This window comes from Aspergillus neoniger (genome assembly GCF_003184625.1).
Source record: "Aspergillus neoniger CBS 115656 unplaced genomic scaffold BO87scaffold_14, whole genome shotgun sequence".
Lineage (NCBI taxonomy): Eukaryota > Fungi > Ascomycota > Eurotiomycetes > Eurotiales > Aspergillaceae > Aspergillus > Aspergillus neoniger.
In genome coordinates, this window is record NW_020291142.1 from 377,992 (window position 1) to 396,140 (window position 18,149).

At 51.2% G+C, this 18,149-nt stretch overlaps 7 protein-coding genes across 7 annotated transcripts; 4 read left to right on the forward strand and 3 right to left on the reverse strand.

Annotated features, from left to right (window-relative positions):
• Positions 1 to 306: 306 nt before the first annotated feature.
• Positions 307 to 2,168, forward strand: BO87DRAFT_435315 (putative isoamyl alcohol oxidase; the record flags this gene model as incomplete). Its single annotated transcript, XM_025627756.1, has 2 exons — positions 307 to 773; positions 839 to 2,168. 2 exons carry the CDS (start codon positions 307 to 309, stop codon positions 2,166 to 2,168), a joined length of 1,797 nt encoding a protein of 598 aa, XP_025480288.1.
• A 156-nt stretch (positions 2,169 to 2,324) lies between these two features.
• Positions 2,325 to 5,898, reverse strand: BO87DRAFT_376151 (MFS transporter). The gene is made up of 7 exons (XM_025623222.1): positions 5,793 to 5,898; positions 5,636 to 5,737; positions 5,294 to 5,578; positions 3,596 to 5,240; positions 3,457 to 3,546; positions 2,558 to 3,405; positions 2,325 to 2,478 (listed from the first exon to the last, which is right to left on the reverse strand). Exons 1-7 carry the CDS (start codon positions 5,840 to 5,842, stop codon positions 2,388 to 2,390), a joined length of 3,111 nt encoding a protein of 1,036 aa, XP_025480289.1. The 5' UTR covers positions 5,843 to 5,898; the 3' UTR covers positions 2,325 to 2,387.
• Positions 5,899 to 6,615: 717 nt separating this feature from the next.
• Positions 6,616 to 6,998, forward strand: BO87DRAFT_43919 (uncharacterized protein). The gene has a single exon (XM_025627919.1). The coding sequence runs from the start codon at positions 6,650 to 6,652 to the stop codon at positions 6,935 to 6,937; it is 288 nt and encodes a 95-aa protein (XP_025480290.1). The 5' UTR covers positions 6,616 to 6,649; the 3' UTR covers positions 6,938 to 6,998.
• A 1,347-nt stretch (positions 6,999 to 8,345) lies between these two features.
• Positions 8,346 to 11,523, forward strand: BO87DRAFT_376152 (putative membrane bound cation transporter). The gene is given in 10 exon segments (XM_025623223.1): positions 8,346 to 8,554; positions 8,700 to 9,165; positions 9,185 to 9,187; positions 9,284 to 9,299; positions 9,352 to 9,459; positions 9,514 to 9,585; positions 9,636 to 9,713; positions 9,766 to 10,933; positions 10,990 to 11,176; positions 11,231 to 11,523. The coding sequence occupies 10 exon segments, from the start codon at positions 8,551 to 8,553 to the stop codon at positions 11,292 to 11,294; spliced, it is 2,166 nt and encodes a 721-aa protein (XP_025480291.1). The 5' UTR covers positions 8,346 to 8,550; the 3' UTR covers positions 11,295 to 11,523.
• A 1,546-nt stretch (positions 11,524 to 13,069) lies between these two features.
• On the forward strand, positions 13,070 to 14,014 carry BO87DRAFT_386240 (WW domain protein; the record flags this gene model as incomplete). The annotated part of the gene is made up of 2 exons (XM_025624752.1): positions 13,070 to 13,790; positions 13,866 to 14,014. 2 exons carry the CDS (start codon positions 13,070 to 13,072, stop codon positions 14,012 to 14,014), a joined length of 870 nt encoding a protein of 289 aa, XP_025480292.1.
• Positions 14,015 to 14,543: 529 nt separating this feature from the next.
• Positions 14,544 to 15,344, reverse strand: BO87DRAFT_307329 (class I SAM-dependent methyltransferase; the record flags this gene model as incomplete). Its single annotated transcript, XM_025619390.1, has 1 exon — positions 14,544 to 15,344. The coding sequence occupies one exon, from the start codon at positions 15,342 to 15,344 to the stop codon at positions 14,544 to 14,546; it is 801 nt and encodes a 266-aa protein (XP_025480293.1).
• Positions 15,345 to 16,445: 1,101 nt separating this feature from the next.
• On the reverse strand, positions 16,446 to 17,204 carry BO87DRAFT_376156 (uncharacterized protein). Its single transcript, XM_025623224.1, has one exon. It carries the CDS (start codon positions 16,812 to 16,814, stop codon positions 16,653 to 16,655), a length of 162 nt encoding a protein of 53 aa, XP_025480294.1. The 5' UTR covers positions 16,815 to 17,204; the 3' UTR covers positions 16,446 to 16,652.
• Positions 17,205 to 18,149: the final 945 nt, after the last annotated feature.

The window sequence follows — 18,149 nt, forward strand, 5'->3', positions numbered from 1 at the left end:
CATCGTCACCCAACCGGCTAAACAACCTGGTACAGTGGTGGGCTAGGAACCGTTTAAAATAGAATATTTGTGGGGTTTGATGGAGTGTCCCTGGATATCGCAGGAATAGTCTCCACCAACAGCAGATCGCGGCGTATTCGTGTTTAATTTCCTATACAGGATATATCCATCGCCCAAGATACCATCCCCGAGCATCACAACAGCATGGGAATTCAGTCGTATTCGCGTTCTATCACAGAATATATAAGACCGGGCATTCTTTCATGTACTCCAGAATGAATCTACAACAATACAACCAACGTGACAATGATGCTTCCAAAGCTCCTGTCACTCATCGCCCTTTCAGCATTGGCTGCGGCCAACTGCAAAACCACCCCCGGTGATGCAGCTTGGCCTTCAACTGAGGAGTGGTCTGCTCTAAACCAATCTATTAGCGGGTCTCTTATTCGAACTGCTCCTGCTGCATCCTCCTGTTATGCAGGAAACCCACTGGGCTCGCCTTACAACTGCTCCTCGGTGAAAGACCACTGGTCCTACGCAGCCTACCATGCCGCATGGCCTGAAAGCAATGACTACTCCATCTTCTACAACAACTCCTGCGTACCCCCAGGTGTTTCTGGATACACCAGAGACAAGGGATGCAGTATCGGCGGCATGCCCCAATACATCGTCAACGCCACCACCGAAGAGCAGGTCGCAACGGCCATGTCATGGGCATCGCAGAGGGACATTCGCATCGTCGTGAAATCTACAGGCCACGATCTTAACGGCCGGTACGTATACCCTCATCACTCTATCCCCTCAATGATATCAACTCAGCTAACCTATTCTCCTCAAGATCAACCGGTGCCTACTCCCTCTCAATCTGGACCCACAACTTCAACCACATCCACCACAACCCAACCTGGCATGTCCCCGGCACCAACAAAACCGCAGACGTGCTAATCTGCGGCGGCGGCAACAACTGGGGCACTGTCTATACCACAGCCGTAACCCAACACAACCGGACAGTCGTCGGCGGCGAAGACGCCACAGTAGGTCTAGGCGGCCTGATCCAGAACGGAGGCCACGGCCTCCTATCCAGCCACTACGGCCTCGCCTCCGACAACGTCTACCAAGTCACAGTCATCACCCCGGAGGGCCACATCCTCACCGCAAACGACGCTCAAAACCAAGACCTCTTCTGGGCCGTCCGTGGCGCCGGTGGTGGCCAATTCGGCGTAGTGACCGAGTTTATCCTCCAAACGCATCCAATCCCAGAGAACGTCGTAACCGGCGGCCTGACCTTCTACGCATCCAACAACTCCAACACCTCAGAGCTAGCCTCCTGGACCGCCTTCGCCGAAACAGCATCCCAGATCCCTCACCTCATGGATTCCGGCATCACAGGCACCATCATGGCCGCGACCGGCAAATCAGCAAGCACCTACACTGGCGTCGACGAAGTCCTCCGCGGCCCAGCAGTCATCATCAGCTTAATCGCCTACAACACCACCGTCCAAGCCATAAACACCACTCTCCACAACCTCTCCACGCAACTCACCAACAACACAACCCAAATAACCACCAAACTCACACCCCCAACCACCCAATCGTACTGGTCCTACATCAAACCCAACTTCCTCGCCAGCCAATCTGCCGGCGCAGCCAGCCTCTTCACAAGCCACCTTCTCGGCAAATCCGAACTTGCCACTCTTCCCCAGCCGGATCTCATCCACTACTTGCAACAAATCTCCACCTCCCAATCCGGCTCGGGCACCCTCCTCATCTTCGGCCTTCAGGGCGGCCGCGGCACCGCGAACGTGCCCGAACAACGCCGCGGGAGCGTCCTTCCGTCCTGGCGCAGCGCTTACGCACACGTCATGGCATATGGCGGCTCCGTGAATGCAACAGGTGACCCTGCTGCATCGTTGGCTGATGCGGCGGAGTGGTATGAGAGTGTGCTGGAGCCGGTGTGGAGGAATTGGGCGCCGAATATGGGGGCGTATATGAATGAGGGCAATCCGTTTAGTAGTACCTGGAAGAGGGATTTCTATGGAGATGGGTATGAGAGGTTGGTGGAGGTCAAGAGGAGGTATGATCCGAGGGGAAGTCTTTGGGTGTATTCGGGGGTGGGGAGTGATGAGTGGGAGTTTGATTTGAGGAGTGGGTTGCTTTGTAGGGTGTAGATTGCTTGTATTTATAGTATGTGTGTGTATGTAGTATATAGTACATTTAGCAGTGTGCTATGATATAGACATTTGAGCTTTCCGTCACTGTATACTTATCTGAGCACATAACCTAGGTAAACGAGCATGCCATGCTAGTCAAAATGTAGATTTCATAAACAACAATATATACATATCACAATAATATACAAAAACATCCGCACACCCAAAGCCAACCACTTACTCCTCCTGCATCAACAACCGCTGCATCTCACCCTCATCCCGAACATGCAAATCAAAGCTCAACTCCCCAACCAAGCTTTTCACATTCCTGTAACAAGAAAAATCATTAGTAAACATATCCACATCATTTCAAATATTATAAGGAAAAGGGGAAATCAACCACCTACCTCAACAAATCATCCAACGAGCAACTAACCACGGACCTCAGAACCTCCAGACAAACAAACGCCGAGAAAGCCGGATCCTCTACATGTCGAATACTCAACAACTCCTCATCAATGCGCTGCAGCTCCCTCGCAAGCGGGAATGTATCCCCCGTCTCGAGATACGGCGGTAAAGGCTGAGAATTCTGCACCGAAGCGGACAAGTGGCAGAGCAGGGAGGTGATTTTGTGGGATTTGAAGCCGCTGGATTGGAGGGCTATTGAGGCGAGGCGGGAGATCCATTTATTATTATTGTTATTGTCACTATTGTCAGTGGAGTTGGTTGTGGTTGTGGAGGACAAAGCATCCATGTTCTGAGTGGTATGCGCCATTAACGCCATGCTAGTGAGCATGCGCTGGATCTGCGAGATGATTTCATCGTAAGTTGCACGGGGGAACTTCCCACCGATAGGAGGCTCGAAGGAACTGAAGTGGCTGTGCATGCGGAGGCTGTTTAGGAGGAGCATTTCTTCTTTGAAGACTTTGTGGCGGGTGCGTTGGAGAGTGGAGGATGCGGAGCGGATGTCGCCGTCTTCGGTGGTGGTGGAGGTGGTGGTGGTGTCGAGTTCGCCGGTGAGCCAGAGCTCGATGGTCGTGTGCATGCAGCTGTAGAACTTGGCGAGGACGAAGAGTCCGCGTCCGAGGGTCTTGCGGAGTGTGGTTTTGGCGGTTATGGGGTAGGGGAAGATGACCCAGAAGAAGGAGATGGCGCAGCCGGCGGCGACGGCGGCGAGTTTGTATGGGCCGAAGAGGTAGATGGGGTAGTAGGGCTGGCCGTTGGAGGTGGCGACTTCGATGCCGAGTTTGCGGACCTGGTTGGGTTAGAGTGGGTTGTTTTGAGGGGATTCGGGAGAGGTTTTTACTTGTAGCTCGTAGCCTACGATGACGTTTAGAGTGACGATGGCGATCACGGAGGCTCCGAAGTATTGCGGGACTTTAACGTAGAAGTAGTACTGTTGGAGGGGTTAGTAGGTGGCTGGTACGTAGAGGATGCTGGCTTACCTCGAAGACGTTGGCGAGGTAGAGGAATACTATGACGCCTGGGGTCTTCTCGTCCACGATATACCACACAATCAAACTCAGGACTAACGAGACGGCTGTTGCGACGATGCGTGCAACGAAGCCGAACATTGTCTGTCCGCTGGTCGGGTTCATCCCGATCACGATGACAATCATGGCCCAGATGCATCTTTGGTGGGTGAAGAAGTCCTGTGTCTTACGCAGGTATGCCAGAATACCAACGGAAAATGCAGCTGCTGCAACGCGGAAGCCGAAAATGCTTTGCTCGGAACGAATAATGTGCGATAAGTAGCGAAGCGCCAGGCTGCTCTTCTCAAACCAGTTGGCCGGGGGCAGGTGCTCAGGATCTGGGAAGTTATCCGCTTCGGTCTGGCCAAGGGCAGCTGGATCGACATGAGATGATTGTCTCCGATCCGGAGCAGACTTGGTGTCGTGGTCGGTATTAAGGGAAAGCCATTTACGGATGGTAATGAGTCTGGGGAGAATCAGTCTGCTGCGCTTCATAGTGCCATCCTGAATTCGGTCATCAGCGAAACGGATCAAGTCGAGGGTCGCGGTCAGTAGGTTGTCCTGCAGATGTCCCATGAAGAGAATTAGAAAGAACTCCTGCTTGACGTCAGGGTCTGTCGCAATGGCCGCCATGTCTTCCTGGGAGGTGGCATCATCCGGCTTCTCTAAGACCGTAAACGCCTCAAGGGAGGCAAGGTTTCTTGTGAGGTCCTTGCGGCGTGAGAAGTAGTTTCGCATTTCTTGTTCAAAACGCTGTGCAAATTGTGGCTCTAGTGGTGTGAGTAGTTCTCCGGTCCCTTCCTCATCTGCTTTTCCTGAGTATTGTTTCTCGATTTTCTTGCGCTTAGATAGCCCAAGAGCCAGCAAGATATATTGTAATCCAACTGTCGCCAACCTGGAAGAGTCCACAAGGCGGTCTTGAAGCGTTTGGGCTACCTTCTGCATCTCGGATTGTTTCACAGAATCCTCCTTGGCGTCGAGTGATCTCACACTGTTGTTGCGCGTTGCTTCGTTCCCGACAATCATGTCCAACACCTCAGGCAGCATAGCCATTCCCGAAAGGGGCAGCAAAACACTTCGCAGCAGCCCTCCAATCCTACTCAGGTCGCCTGCTGATAGTTTGCCCCATGCAATTTCGTCTTTCGAGTAGAGCAGGTCTGACTGTAGCTTCCCGTGTAATCCGTTCAATTTGGTGATTGATGCTGTCAAGCGCTTCTGCTTCGCTTCCAGATCCGAACTGGGACTGTTCTGCATGTCTCGCATACTTCGTGCCGTGCGCGTCCTCTTTAGAAGCCCTTGACCTCCGGTCCATACCTCTGATGTCCCCTGGACAAAGTCAATCTGGGACTGGAGTACGTTATCGATCTGCGCGACGTAACCCCTGATGTCGTCGAAGACATGTCCGCGGCTAGTAATTGGTAGTATAAGAAGAGAGACCCCGGTAGCAATGGCAAACCCCAGCATAAACCCCTTCAACAGTCTAGAAACGAATGAAAGACCCTCGGATAGTGTGGTGAACATGCCACCGCGAGTGATAGTAACAGAAGAAAAGATTGAGAAAGCTACCATAGGATCCTGCAGCTCCTGCGGGCGCCAAGCACGGATGGTATTTGCGGCCCTGCATAGGTTCAGTGAATCTGAAAATGCTATTGAAGTAGAAATCGGACATACCAAATCATGAATATCAGCCATATAGCGGACACGGCACAGGCATCGCTACTGAAGCCATTCCGGACGGCCTCGCTAGCATCTGGAGGGGTGTTATGTTGTCTCGCTCGTACGGCGCAGAATATAGCTAAGCAACAAAGAGAAGCTGATACACATGTTGACAAGAGATCATAAAACATGATCCGCATGAACTTGGCCCGCGGTGTCAGTGCTTGAGACAGGACCGAAATAAGAGCTGATAGATATCCAATTGTGAGGGTGATGTCAGATATAGCACTACTCTGGTAACTGCTAGATATCAGCTACACTAATTCGAGAGATTCATTGATACGTAATATGACCTACATCGCTATCACAATTGTCGGTGGCAAAGCGCCCTTCAGCATGATAAGGAAGGACCGAGTGTCCAAGTCGAGCCGCTGTCTCCATGTCAAGGGATTTAGAATACTGTTGAAAAGTTTTAGTTCATCCCAACTACACAGATACTGCGACAGTTGCCTACCTCAGCAACCTAGCCATTCTACCCCCGCCAGCGCTCCTTGATGGAGCCATTGCGCATTGACGGCTGTATTCGTACAGCTAAGGTTACGGGAAGCAGGATACTGCGTATGTCCGCATATGGGCTGATTAAATAAAGGCTGTAGATTTAAGTGAAGAAATTTCATTCTTCTGATCCTTCGATCGAGCCGGGCTGAGTGACGGTTGCATCCGGGTCGGGTTGCCGTGCCTGGATCTCGTGACGCGTGCCGAGCCAAATGCCGATAGAAGAAGGTTTCTTCTGCACGGGGCGTCCGCAGCAATATCGGCTGGGGATTTCGGCCATCAGATAGCTCTTTATTGAGGTATATGGCTGACATAGTTAGAGGAATAGCAGGCAGGGCTTCTTTGTGGTGTTCTCTACCTGGTCAGGATGGCTGATTGGCAGTATCAGGTGATGCCATAATACGTTGTATGCGTAGGAGATGATCTAGTCTTTTGGGCGAGTAGCAACCTTGCGGATGAAGATTATCATTTCCCATCTTATCGGGATCCGAGTCTGAGCAGTAAGATAAGGTCTCTAACATATTTTACTGGTCTTAATGTAACTCCCCGACGAGCCAGTATTGAGTAGAGGAAAGAATAGGAAGCGGACGATAATGTGAGCGGATGAAACCTTTGCCGTCACATCCCTCCGCATTCAATCACGTGACCAATACATAGGCTGTCGCTGTAGGCTTTCGGGGAGGATAAATGATGCTTTTGCCATAAAATGACTCGTGTTCTACGCTTTGAGTCAATTCGCAATGAATGGAACAGGTGCTCGAGTGGTTGGCTGAAGTTAAATCCAGCGCGACATGATGACGAGTGGACGGACACATCATGCCTATAAAGGTACCAGTGTACGCTAGGACATCACCCCGCATATGTACTCTAGTCGTGGTTACTATTCTTTGTGCTTCTACCCACTGGCCAAGACGGTCAGATGCACTGGCATCCGGACATGCATCTTCCAAATCGGACGCTGTTGCGGGATTACGAGGCGCGCTCGGCCGTCATGATCTCATCGCATCCAGAATATCCAGATATACTTTGTTGAGAAACAATGAAGAAGGCCAGAGTTGTCTGGTTCTCATTCCATTTACAGATGCCAAGCCGGAAACGCAATAAGCGACAGTGATCTGAAACTATAATGATAGGATGGAATCTGTCCGAAGGCACCGTCAATATGAACTCAATGCGTCGATGGCAGTTCCATCACAACGGTCCACGGCACAGCCATAACTTCTCGCTCAGCCACACTGCTGCGGAGACGGTTGGGGATGACGAGTCCATGGTCTAGATCGTGAGTCAGCGGATTTTAAGGAACCGCGCTGAATGGCCAAGGTGGACGTTTGAGAGAGATACTGAAAGTACTGTGTACCATGAATACGTGTTGAGCGACAAGAAGACATGTCAACATTCCGGAGAGATTCTGACGCTGACGAAAGCTCATTGAACCTTTGCAGGGACAAGCTCATGTGACGCGTTACCCAAAGCTGTTGGCTCCCCTGTAAAGTACGGGTATGGGATACCGGAATCCGGAGAAATGCTACCGAAACGAGGCTGACTCCTGACGTAGTGCCGACCAATCAAGAGCGAGCCACTAGTGGGCTTCGGGGCAGGCGCAGGAAACCAGCAGGTCTGATTGGAGGGACTCTCGGGGAGAAGACTTGGGGGAAGAGTTTTATTTGTTGAGAAAGACAGGGTGGACTTGGCAGATCACTTCCAAGCCAGCCCGTTCTGGCCTCAATTCTCGGTCGGGGTAATGGAATTCACAACTTTCAGTCATCGTTCTGTGTGTCTGTGTTCTGTTCTATCCGTTGCGTAACGGGGCATCTTACCCCCTTACCTCTGCAAGCCACGGCAGCCTGAAATAGAGCTACCAAGTCGAATAATCTAGATCCGTAGTAGTCTCATAATCAACTACTGTTGACTCCTTTCAACCCTAGTTTCGCTGGCCCCACTGTTGATGTCGTAGGTGTGCATCTCATGGACGGATTCTGGAAAGGGTGAGATAGATTGAGATTTGCCTCTATGGATCCGCGGCCCAGGGGTGGAGAACTCCATCCTATCGGGCGGCCCAAGAATAATAGTAGCTATCTGATTCATCATTAGTATTCAACTTTTCTGCTTCTCTGTCGACTGACAAACGCTGACATCTCCGAGTCCGAAATTGAAAAATAGCCGATGACACCATTGGAATTCAAGTCCTCCGAGCTCTGATCGGAAATACCACAGGAGGAGATGACCTCAGCGGTAGTACTTGGAGTACTAGTCCGAGTAGGTATCTAGAAATGATGTGATAGGATGTTAGAGCAACTGTTGGCCATGATTGATAAGGTGTAAGGTGGAGACAAGCTGCGTGTCGAGGCGACGGCAATTCACTGCGACTCAAGTGCTGCGAAACGGGGCGGACCATGGCTCCAGTTCGGAATAAGGTCAGGATCAGGATGATCATCCTGCTGTCTTGGCAAGCATCATTGGTCCTGCTTCCATGCCACAGGGCTCCCCCCCCCCGTCCCAGAAAGGTTGACTTCTCCATTCCCTTATAATAGTCCGGTCGCGCAGGTTACTTCCAGGGACCCTCTTTTCCTATCTATATTCTCCTTCCTGAAGCTTGGCTTGCTTCTTCAGTTCCTGTGTTTGACACAGCTTCCTCTTACCAGTTTATCACACACGTCTTATCGAGGGCCCCTCTTGCCTTCTCTATCTGATCCTTTCCGTTCCTGGCTCTGAAATACATGCGTGAGTGCCTCTCCCTATCTGCCTCCTATCGCCATCCCTTCCCTGGCCCACTAGAGGCCCTCCTCAACGATTTCATTTGACATCTCATCGATGATTGTATCTATCTTGACCCCCCTGACTAACATTCTATCTCTTTGCTATGCAGACCGGATTCACTCGTGGGCGAAAGCTCACGCGTCTACCCCGAATAATTCCCAGGGTCAAAACCAGTCCAACACCCAGTCCTCCGAGGACGCTTCGGCTCAAGATGCTCAAGTGAAAGAAGGTATACGTGACCCGGCCAGGCCGGAGTCGGAAAAAGATGCCAATCAAACCACTGAGCGCCCACTGTTCGTCCGGATGAAGGATGGAATTGTTCGCTTCACCGGACACACCAAACGCGCCCTGTGCCACAGCTGGGTCAATGTGCTGCTCGTCTTCGTCCCTGTCGGCATTGCGGTCCAGGCCGCTGGACTCAATCCAGGCCTGGTCTTTGCCATGAATGCGATAGCTATCATCCCCTTGGCCGGTCTGCTCAGCCATGCCACCGAGTGTGTCGCTAGTCGATTGGGTGACACTGTGGGTGCACTCATCAACGTCACCTTTGGAAATGCAGTAGAGTTGATCATCTTGTATGTTCCCAATCCCACCCATTTACCCCTGACTGTTGCTAACATTTCGGTAGCATGTAAGTTGTTGCTTATAAGAGCATGTGCACACACAAATACTAATCACAGCGGATTCGTTCAGTATTGCCCTAGTCAAGGTGAGTCAATTGGTTCTGCAACAGACTTGAGGATCGCTCTAACTCTGTCCAGAATGAGATTCGGATCGTCCAAGCATCCCTGCTGGGATCCATCTTAGCAAACCTACTGCTGATCTTGGGTATGGCCTTCCTCTTGGGAGGCTTGCGCTTCCAGGAACAGGTAAATCTGCCAGCAACATAAGCTGTACGCATTCGCCAAACTAACATGTGCCAGATCTATAATAGCACTGTCACGCAGATGAGTGCATGTCTTCTCAGTTTGAGTGTCATGAGTTTGCTCTTACCAGTATGTCTGCGCATCCTTTCGGTTTACCCTATACTTACTGACGTATCCAGACGGCGTTCCACGCTTCTTGGTCGGACGCTGGAGATGCAGATAAATACACGCTCAAAGTTAGCCGTGGAACAAGTGTTGTAAGTAGTATCAACTGTCATTCATGTCCTACCTTTCTAACTTTTCGATCAGGTCTTGCTTCTGGTGTACGTCTTGTACATCATATTCCAGCTTAAATCCCACGCCTATCTTTACGCCAGTATCCCACAACAGATCATTGATGAGGAATCTCACCCCGGTGTTCTGGCTGAATTCATGAACAGTTCGTCAGACTCGAGCAGTTCATCGGATGAGTCTGTGGATACGACAACCTCCTGGTCCACCGCCAAGCGTATAAAGAGAGCCATGAAACATAGGCGTCATCGCAAGTCGAGCACCAGCTCGCATGGCACGGTTTCTCCACAGTCATTCCGTAAGAAGTCCTCGGCCGATATTCCTCCTGCAGCCGTTATAGATGAGCATGCTGGTTCTGCGGGTGACCTGAGTGTTACTCAAGCCGACGGGTCTGGCTCGTTTGTCATCGATTTTGGAGATGACAGCCGATACGATGCCGATCATGAACCTCAGACCCGGGACTTTGGACAACCACAGGACAAAGCCTCCAAGGAGGATCGAAAGGCGAAAAGGCGTGAGCGCCGGAAGCAGCGTCGTGCCGAAAAGGACAATACCGCCGCTTCTGTGAAGGGCACAACTGTGACCGGCCGCCCATCCATGAAAACATCCCAGACAGAACCCGCCTTTGATCACCCTCAGCCTACGGCGGAGGTTGGAGAAGCAACTGAACCCGCCAAAAGGCGATCGCCCTTCCGTCCAACCATTCCATCTCTGTTGAGCAACACGGTTTTCTCGAGTAACTTGGCCGCCCCCAACTCAGCAGTTCCCGCCAGTCCCTCGAATCCCTATGGCCTTCGACGCACGCATTCTCTACCTTCTTTCACCAACCGCCCACCACCTCCAGGCAATGCCGTTCAGTTTGCCCGGGGTGCTTCTCGCATGCCTACGGCCGTGGCCAACAACCCAACTGAAGCGGTTCCCGAGCAGCCGGAACCCGAAATGTCTCGCACCGCAGCGGTGGTGATGCTTCTGGTGTCGACCGGTCTTGTCGCAGTGTGTGCGGAGTTCCTCGTCGACGCTATCCCCACCATGATCGAGAGCTCGTCTGTCAGTGAAGCCTTCATCGGTCTGATCATCCTCCCTATTGTTGGCAACGCCGCCGAGCACGTGACCGCCGTCAGTGTAGCCACCAAAAATAAGATGGACCTGGCGATCGGTGTATCGGTAGGAAGTAGTATCCAAATCGGTATGTTCTTATTGTTTTTTTTTTTTCCTCTGGGAGTAGGGGCTCATTCGTCACAGCTATCTTTGTTACGCCACTGGTGGTCATCCTGGGTTGGTGTATGGACAAGGACATGTCCTTGTACTTCACGCTATTCGAGACCATCTGTCTGTTTGTCACGGCCTTCGTTGTCAACTTCCTGGTCTTGGATGGCCGAAGCAACTATTTGGAAGGGTCTTTGCTCATTGCAGCCTATGTGATCATAGGGTAAGTTCAACTCTTTCCAGGGTCGCGTTTATTCGGTGGCTAACAGGCTTCTAGTGTTGCTGCGTTTTATTATCCTGGCAGTGGACAGTCCAGCGATCTTGGCACTGCTGGAGGATAAGCGGCTGCCAGGGGTTCATCAAGACCTATGTCATAGCACCGGGTGTTTTAACACCCGACTGCACAGTGGTGGTGGAGTAGAGGGGGTTAGTGAACTACGGGGGGTGGGTTCGGAGACATGGGAAGAAGACGGTGGGTTTATGTTAGATGGTGGGCGAGGAGGATGGTTACATTAAACGAGATTGCCAATAATGCTGCCTGGTTTAGTCTAGACAATTCAGAATGCAAAGTACCACTTCTCGGAGATGATCTTTCTTATGGATTGCGGGATTTTCTGCGGCAATAGTACGGCCATTTGATACCCTTAAATCCCGCTCCGATGCAACAATATCTAATACATCGCCTGCCAAGCCGAGTAGATTTCCTGGCGCAGGAGTAGTACTTTCTCCGCGCATCCTCTCGACATGGCGCAGGATCTAACTGTAGGCAACGGGGCACTGATTTTTTCTTCTCATGTAATCCGTCAGTAAGTACGCTCTTGGCACAGTGTTGTCAAGACAGGTCCGACAACGATGACTGCATCTGGAATGCACAGCGACAGATGTGGCTGAGCCTGTCATTATTACGGTGTACCACTAAGTCTAACAGTGGATGTACAGCCACTCGGTAAGACACACGTGGCTGCTTCGGTCAGGGGCTATCGGAGGGGCTAGTCTTGGCGTAATCAATGGACGTTCCAGATACAGCGGCTACTACAGTACTAGTTTGCTTTTGCGCCGTTGCTGCATTTCGCTTAGGGAAGTTCGCTTAGAGGCATTATTCTCTTCTGTAGCATGATGCAGTTATCCAATTTAAAATCTCACTTTTGAGGTGGCTATGCTCACGCGGTTGAACAACCCAGCTTCTGGAACCCTGCCCAACGGGGAAGACATAACCCGCTGGATGATGATCCATGATACGGGGATGATACGCAGTGGAGCTGGAGCTGTGGCTGAAGGGTTAGTATGTATTCCGATTGGCTGGGAAGACCAGTTCCACATCACCAGCCCTGTGTGGCGCCAAGAAACCGAAAAGGGGAGGGTCGGAGGAACAAGTCAGACGGAGAATTATTCTTAGCATTGATTCGATTTGGTTGGTTTCATTTCATGAGTGACTGACTGCATTGCATGGCTAAGAGCGAACTATTAGCTAAGTCCGCTAGGCATCAACGCCCCTCCATCTGACGCATCTTGCTGCCTCTCTGCAGCTGGTTTACTGCCATTGTACAATCATCCATCATCATGCCTTCATCAGGGAACACCCGTCCAGCCACTCTGTCCAGTCCATCTTCTGGTATTTGTGAATAGAAAATGCGTTTCAATCTAGACTCCCGGTTGATCCCGGGATCCACCACACCCTTCAGGGGCCATGATACCGTCCATTGTTTACGTCTCTGCCTAATCCCGTTCTGCATCTCCAAACTGCCAGATCTACAGCTCCCAGTCACCACTCATCCACCCGACTATTGACGCTTCCCCATCCCAGCTAATAACCCAGTGGGGAACCCTTTTCCTTACTCTTAGCGCCTGTCTGGGTCCCGATGGGCTGAGTGCGAATCCCTGGGAGCCGTTAATCTCGGCCTAAATGTTACTTACGCGCCAGTGGCAGGGTGAAGTCGAAGAGGGGCCACCCCCAATGATGCATCCGTGTCCAAAGTCCAAACTTCCCCCCTCCACCTGACAGGGTCTCCGGAGCCGCTTTGAATATTTAAGGGTCTTTCATCCTTCCCTTATTCTCTTCTTCCCTCTCATCCTTTCTACTTTTCTCTCCTAATTTCCTAATCCTTCCATAACCACCATGTCTTACTACCCCCCACCACAAGAACCCTACTACGGCGGACGCCCTCCATACGACCGTCCGCCATACGACCGTCCTCCCTACGAGGGCGGTCCTCCCCCGGAGCGGCCCCCCTATGATCGTCCTCGTTACGAGGGTTCTCCTTACGACCGCCCTTCCTATGAGCGCCCCCCTCCAGAGAGATACAACTCCGGTCCTCCCCCGCCGGAGCGCCCTCCCTATGACCGTCCCCCATACGGTGACCGGCCTCCCTACGAAGGCGGCGAGCGCGGCTTCGACTCCCCTGCTCCTCGTCCTCCCTACGAAGGTGGCGAGCGCGGCTTCGACTCTCCTGCTCCTCGTCCTCCCTACGCCAGCCCTCCTCCTTCCGCTCGTCCTCCTCCCGTCCCTCCCCCTCCTCTTCCCATGGAATGGGCCCAGGAGTGGGAGCCCAGCCTCCGCCGCGCCTACTACGTCCACATGCCTTCCGGCCGCACAGAATGGGAGCTTCCCGCTGACATGTCCCGCGATATGCCTCCCCCTGGTCCTCCCCCGGCCGGTGGTCCGGGCTACTACGCAAGCCCCCCTCCGCCGCAGGAGGGCGGGTACTACCCCGACCCCCAGGCACAGCAGATCTCCGAGGAGGAGCAGAAGAAGAAGGACCGTAAGAACATGCTTATGGGTGGCGCAGCTGGTCTGGCTGTTGGTGCTCTCGGCGCTGCATTCATTTCCCACGAGATTCGTACGCCCCCCTTCCCCCCCCCCCCCAGACCACATCCATGGTCATGATATAACTGTATACTAACGAGAACAATAGACGAACACGAGGAAGAAAAGGAGGAAGAGGAGCGTGAAGAACAACAGTCGTATGACTATGACCGGCCGCCTGTCGTCTACGAGCGTGAAACTACTATCATCGAACGTGGAGAGGAGCCTGCATATGATTACGAGGAGGATGGATGGTAGATGTGGCATACCTGTCTCTGCTTGTTAATACACAAATTCTATTCGCATAGCTTTCGGGATTGTTTAGCTGTATCTATTATGCATTTAACTCATACCTTGTTCAAGGAATATATTTGACACAAAAGGATGTCTGGGGCGTAGTTGTGTCTTGACATGATACTCAATAAACTTGTAATTGAAGGTCTATGTCGCCTTGGCGGTCAGGTTCTCACTCTACCGATAACTTACAATACTTTCTGTCGATATGATATTATCTTAGTATCTCTGGTACTTATCACAACGCACTAATAATGAGAGTATTCTCTACACAATCATACAATGAACTTCTGTTGAGTGAATACATAATAATAGGACTATAGTAGCTACTGTTGGACATCTATCAACCCTTCAACTCACATCGCATATATACGCGGTACCTCATCTGGCACTCACAGCAATACAACAAATACTACAAGTGCATCTAAGCAGTACTACATACATACTCTACAAACCCCACCCTTCCCCCAAAACACCCAATAACTAATCACCCCTACTTCCAAGCAACAATCTCCCCATGCAACAACCCAAACCAAGCCCTCTCACACTCCACAAACTCCTCCCACCCCCTCACAACCGCCTCCAACTGCTCTTTACTCGCATACCCCCCCTCCAGCGCCTGCGTCGCAAACCCCGAATTCGCCGCCCTCCCAGCCATCGAACCCCCCCAATACCTCCGTTCCTCCGGACTACTAAAGCACCACGACCCCGCCGTCTTCTTAATCCTCTCCTGCACAAACCCCGCCTCTTCCGCCCACACATGAATCCTCGACCCAGGGTGCGGATTCCCACCTCTGTCCCTCGCCATCTTCGTCGTAATATCCAACCACAGCTCAATCGCCTTATTCTCAGGATACCACGTCATCGCACTGGATTCGCGGGCCGCGATAATCCCCCCGTTGGGTTTAGCCACGCGGCGCATTTCGCGCAGCGCCAGCACGGGGTCCGCGATGTGTTGGAGCACTTGGTGCACGTGCACCAGGTCGAAGGTGTTGTCGGGGAACGGGAGGGCGTGGATGTCGGCTACTTGGAAGGTGATGTTTGTGATGCCTTGTGAGGAGGCGAGCGTGCGTGCTTGCTCCAGTGGGTCCGCGACGTATTCGACGCCCGTTACGTGGCCTGAGGGGACGTGTCGCGCGAAGTCGATCGTGATGCTACCGGGGCCGCAGCCGATGTCGAGGATGGTCATGTTGGGTTTGAGGTAGGGGAGGATGTAGGGGACGGAGTTGCTGAGGGTGCGCCAGCCGTGGGTTTGGAGGACCGCGGGGGCGTGGTCGGTTGTGTAGGTTGTCATTGTTGGTTGGATGTATGTATGTATGTATGTAGGTTGGTGGTGTTGGTTTCAGGGTTTGAGGAATGTGTAGATGTTTTTTTGTGTTATTTGTGAGGTAAAGTTATATGGCAATTGCTGGTGCCCATGGGGAAATTTATATGGACGAGGGCCCACCTATGCTGTCATTCCCGCTCCGTAGGTCGGAGTTCCGAAGTTGAACTCCGGGGTGGTGTAAAGGCACATTGTCGGTGGGTGAGTTGCTTTGTCGAAGTCACAGTGGGGTTTTGAGTTGGCACAATCTAGGTAGGTCTTGTTTGGAGGAGGCTGTCCCGCCTGTTCTGGGTTGGGAGGATCGTATAGTTGGTGAGAGTTGGGTATTTGGAGAGCGACGGAATTCCGAATGGTGGGGTGACTTGAGATCCGAGGTGTAAATTGAGGTACACCGCCTTCACACGTCATGCTTTGATTTGAGGGTGAGGATGGGTATTGTGAGCTGATGTATTTATTCCACTTCTAAGTTCAGGTGCAATTTTTATGCTGCTCATTTTAGGCACAATCTATGTGGTCACTCTAAGTGAGGTGTTGACCCGACTGTTGGTATATAGTTCGACTCACTCAAACTGTTGTATATAGTAAGGAGAAAGATCTCGGTATGACATACTCACTTATTATTGGTTAGGAAGAGAAGAAAAGAGTTAAGTACTATAGGGGCAAGGGAGCTGGATAGAGGGTGAGCTACGCAGGTAAGTCCAGACCATGAGAGTTAGACTATGCTAATTGTGATAAGGTTGACACTAGTGTGGGTACAAAAGAATATTGGATAGGCTGATTGTTACTACGGGATCGCACCCCTGTCGGGATGGAGTGACTAGTACTACTTGTGAGAAAGCCTTACGGGTGATACTAGGTCACAGTAATCTTGCCACTGCCTTCGTTAGATTATGCAGTTGTCAGGGGCTGGCATTTGCACAATATATCTGATCCACATAGTCTTATACTGATCCCGACTGTCAGTTCCGAACCAACGAAGGCATCGCAGCTTCGACTGCATTTGGGCATAATAGTAGTATTTATATTAAATGACCAACTATTAAGAAAACAATTTCTGTAGTTAAGAAAAATAGGATTAACATAAGAAGGTAGATTCTCTCGTGGTGTATATCATGCCACATAATAATACATGATATATAAACAACGTTGTCGAACCCGGTGGTATCATGTCGTAAACTCCGTATTCCATATATTATATTGTACTAGAACATGATCAGCATTAGCAATCTCATGACTATTGCAGCATACATACCAAGCGTCTGCTTCCAAAAACAGATACTAATGATCATGCGACGACGGCTTCTGAAGACGAGGATAGTAGAACAGGAAGAACACCACGACAGCTAGCAAGACCACGAGCGTCGGAAGGAACATAAACAGAAAGAGGAATAGACTCAGGCCTAAAGCGGCGCTATGTCCTGGGAAGAAACGACGAGCCATGAGATCAACAGTCGAAGCAAGCATCGATTCCATGGGATAGAAAAGGGTGATGTTCCACGCTAGTGGTCGAAGATCCGTCTAGTAAGGACTAGTGGACAAAGAAACAGGACGATCAGGGTCTTTTGATGTGATATTTATATCGTAGGTTTAATGAAGTGGCAGATAGAGGCTGGATCCTCGGCCGGAGCTCACGGAATGATGAGTGATGCTGCAGTGAAGCTGGCTGGAGTGGAGCGCGCTGCGCAGTGGGCAGGCCGTTATCTCTGACTTTATTATTGCGGGGACCTAGCTAGATCACGCGAGTCGGTTTTGCGGCTGTAGTCTAGATGGGTTGACTCGTTACTGCCAGACAGAGACTGGGGCCTGGGAGGTTGACGGGGGAAATTCGAGCCATTTGAAGTTCTGCCAATAGCTCGGTGCCTGGTCCATGAGGTTGCTTTTGGCGTCCGGAAAAGGCAAACTTGAGGTACCAGCACGGTAAGTTACATGGTAAGCTGTTGGTTGGTAACCCGTTCATTACCAGCCAAAAATGGATGCCTGCAGGGATTTGCTTCATTATTGGGCGCAGTGGAGAACCATCATTGGTTGATGTCTTAGCGCCCCGCTGAGGGCCCACATCAATCATTCCGCTTTCAGCCGAGTCGCTGCTAAAATTGAACGGGCATTCGAAGACCAATCATTACCGGGTGACGCAAGAAGCAAGGATTGTCTGGGTCAGGCAGCAGTATTTCATGTACGGTGCGCAGGTTGCTTGAGATGCTTACAATAGCATGCTTATAATCTCTAGAGGAAGCTAGATTAAATCAAGTAAGTAATATGCGAGGAATGATCGCGCCCATGACTGATTATAAGTATTTCAATAAGCATCGCAATATAATTAAAGCCCCTCGTTCTTCCCCTGTCTTGGACGCGGGGGATTTCGTCAGAAATCCAGCACCAAACCACGGATATAACTTCGGTATTACTGGTATCAGCTGTTGAAGATTTCAAAAAGAACAGACCTTGTAACAGCTGGATTGCTAATACGGCTAGAGCCACCGCAGCGAACCAATGGTCGTGTCGCCCTGTAGGGCTGAGGCGGACTTGGCACGGCCCTCGGGTAAATCAAAGGCAAGCTGGCCAGTCGAAGGGATGGGGCATCGTGAAATTCGTTGTATCATGAGTACGCTGAACAACAGATATCATCCCGCCTGGATGGACACATAACTAATGAATATCCATTAATAATCAGAATGCCGCTGTGGAAAATATCACGCTACGCCATAAAAGAAAATAGTTCTTCCCATCGCAATCAATCAGGCGAGCGTCATCCGTTCTATCCCTTGCAATCCTTCT

Bases quoted from the DNA above. Each gene is read 5' to 3' on its own strand.
- BO87DRAFT_376151 (XM_025623222.1), bottom strand. From the start codon at position 5,842: ATGGCTCCATCAAGGAGCGCTGGCGGGGGTAGAATGGCTAGGTTGCTG. The intron at 5,579-5,635 runs GTAGGTCATATT...GATATCTAGCAG, and splicing joins CCGACAATTGTGATAGCGAT to TTACCAGAGTAGTGCTATAT. The intron at 2,479-2,557 runs GTAGGTGGTTGA...TTCTTGTTACAG, and splicing joins TCGTTGGATGATTTGTTGAG to GAATGTGAAAAGCTTGGTTG.
- BO87DRAFT_43919 (XM_025627919.1), top strand. From the start codon at position 6,650: ATGCCTATAAAGGTACCAGTGTACGCTAGGACATCACCCCGCATATGT.
- BO87DRAFT_376152 (XM_025623223.1), top strand. The intron at 9,460-9,513 runs GTAAATCTGCCA...AACATGTGCCAG, and splicing joins GCTTGCGCTTCCAGGAACAG to ATCTATAATAGCACTGTCAC. The intron at 9,586-9,635 runs GTATGTCTGCGC...TGACGTATCCAG, and splicing joins TCATGAGTTTGCTCTTACCA to ACGGCGTTCCACGCTTCTTG.
- BO87DRAFT_376156 (XM_025623224.1), bottom strand. From the start codon at position 16,814: ATGGCTCGTCGTTTCTTCCCAGGACATAGCGCCGCTTTAGGCCTGAGT.